Raw genomic sequence first — 2,500 nt, forward strand, 5'->3', positions numbered from 1 at the left:
TAAGGCTGTAAGGCAATGGAATAAATATTAAAGATGTTGCAGATATGCCAGAAATATTTAAACAAGTATGAAGCGTCACTTGATAAAAAGAAAAAAATGCTTATCGAATCGGGGTGACCTGAAGCGTTAGTTGGATATTTATATATTTACTTATTTATTCATTATCGTTTTTTTAAACTGGAGGCACTGAAAGTAGCAAATTTTTTTTTCCGGAATTTCATGTAAACAAACATTCGAATTCAACGGGTTCCCTGTGATGTAATGCGATTTAAACACGATTTTTTTCATTATAACACACACGATAGGAAAAAGACAACTTATCTACAAGGCTCTGAATCAGTGACAATCGAATGTTTTTGTCTCAAAAACGGAAAAGATTCTAGGTTGAAAAGGGAAGGAATGAAAAAGGAGGCTAAATATAAGGTTAGGCGAAATAAGTAAAACCGTTACGTCTTTCAGTGAGAGATTTTGCGCATCGCATAACTCAATTGTTTTACCTTTGTGATTAGCCACTGCCATAATATAAGACATTGGTGAACATTTCAGCATTAAATATGAAGTATTAGAAATCGCAAATATTAAGATGAGTTTAGAAAGTAAAAATTAAAAAATGTATTAAGGGGTGGAAAATGGCGCCACCCGATGACCTTTTGGCAATCTGTTTTATTAAATTTTCCTCTTGTTATGGCAGAGTTGACCTTTTTAAGAAAACGCAGAACGAAAGGCTATAAAAATTATATTCAAGGTGGGTCGTTTAAGGATTTTATGTGCTTGTGTGTAAAAAAAAAAAGAACAAAAAAAAATATTGACTATGAGAAACACTCCATGGAACTTACTGCATATGCCTTTTAACTAAAACGTTTTTATATCTAATTTTATTCATCTCCAAAATATATCACAAAAAGCTTAGCAGACGTTCATAAAACTGAACTAGAATTTTACTATTTCCATAAAGTAGCATTGCAGTTTAGCAGAAAAGTTTTTAAATAAATTATCGAAATATATCATATTTTGCATACTTGATTTGCGAATTAGTTTACGTTTCTTTTTTCTGTCTATTCGAAAATCAAAAACAAGTATGATACATGAACTATGTGATATAATATTCTTATTATGTGTCTGCGCTTAAGGATAAAACATCGACATGTCAGTTTAGACTTTAGACGATAAGGCTTCTAAACACGCAAAGTAATTTTTTCTTTTGTTACTAATATAGCTACTTTGTCATATTCGTATACATGTACATTCAGTACATATACATACATACTTAAATACATACATACAAACTTACATACATGTATATATGTACGCACACGCACACACACGCACACACACACACACACACACACACACACACACACACACACACACACACACACACACACACACACACACACACACACACACACACACACACACACACACGCACGCACGCACGCACGCACGCACGCACGCGCACAATCATCCAAACAGAAATACACAGTCAAGCAAGCACAACAAATACACGCACAGTCAAACAAACAAACACCAACTCACGCATAATCTAACAAACACAGACACACTCAATCAAACAAATAAACACTCGCATTCAAACAAGCATTCAGACATACAAAAACACGCACATTCGTACAAACAAACGCACAGTCATCCAAGCACAAACACACACAGTACGCACGCACACAAACCGCACAAATGGTTCCCCCACAACTTGCCTTCGGACGAGACGCGCCGTAGTTGTCGTAGGTCGGGTAAGACCCTTTGGTCTCGGTCTCGCCAGCGAAGTCGTCCCCCTCCTGGCGAAGGGAGTCGGTCTGCCTGGCGTACGAGTTGTAGGAGTTGCCGTCCGTTGCGAAGTCGTACTCCGGGTAGTTGTCCAAGTAGGTGCTGTTGTTGGTTTGTCCGTCGTAGTTCCCGTAGATGTTCTGCCCTCCGGTCTCCCTGCAAAGAGGGGGTCGGAGTTGGTGCATGGGAAGTCAGCAGTACCTTTATACATATATACTGACTGACTGACTGACTGACTGACTGACTGACTGACTGACTGACTGACTGACTGACTGACTGACTGACTGACTGACTGACTGACTGACTGACTGACTGACTGACTGACTGACTGACTGACTGACTGACTGACTGACTGACTGACTGACTGACTGACTGACTGACTGACTGTTTTTTGGGAAGTTGGCAGTGGGTGATGAAATATTGGTATTAAGTGGACGCATGTATCAGTATTACACCGTTTCTCTCTGCAGTGTTGGAATTTATATGCCTATATTAATAGCCACTAATAAATGTTGTAAATTATACACATATATATGTTTATGAAGGAATGTATGCACTTTCGGCAAAGTGTGTAAAACCGGTAGCTTTGCTTACACTTATGTATAAATATTATTTCTTTCAGCAAGGATGGGAGAGTTACATGGACGTAAAATTATTGAAAAAATAACATCATTCTCTCTAAGGTTTGGGACGGAACGTAACCATTACCCCCTCATAC

The 2,500-nt window shown here is 38.2% G+C and overlaps 1 protein-coding gene across 1 annotated transcript in view; it reads right to left on the bottom strand.

Annotated features, from left to right (window-relative positions):
• LOC113810924 (uncharacterized) overlaps positions 1-2,500 on the bottom strand; it is a 62,629-nt gene that overhangs the window by 4,388 nt on the left and 55,741 nt on the right. The window contains exons 3-4 of the mRNA XM_070119114.1: positions 1,713-1,938; positions 498-512 (exon numbers count right to left, since the gene is read on the bottom strand). Coding sequence (XP_069975215.1) covers positions 498-512; positions 1,713-1,938 — 241 coding nt within the window. The remainder of the gene's footprint in view (positions 1-497; positions 513-1,712; positions 1,939-2,500) is intronic.

Source organism: Penaeus vannamei, chromosome 43, assembly GCF_042767895.1.
Source record: "Penaeus vannamei isolate JL-2024 chromosome 43, ASM4276789v1, whole genome shotgun sequence".
In the NCBI taxonomy this organism is placed as follows: domain Eukaryota; kingdom Metazoa; phylum Arthropoda; class Malacostraca; order Decapoda; family Penaeidae; genus Penaeus; species Penaeus vannamei.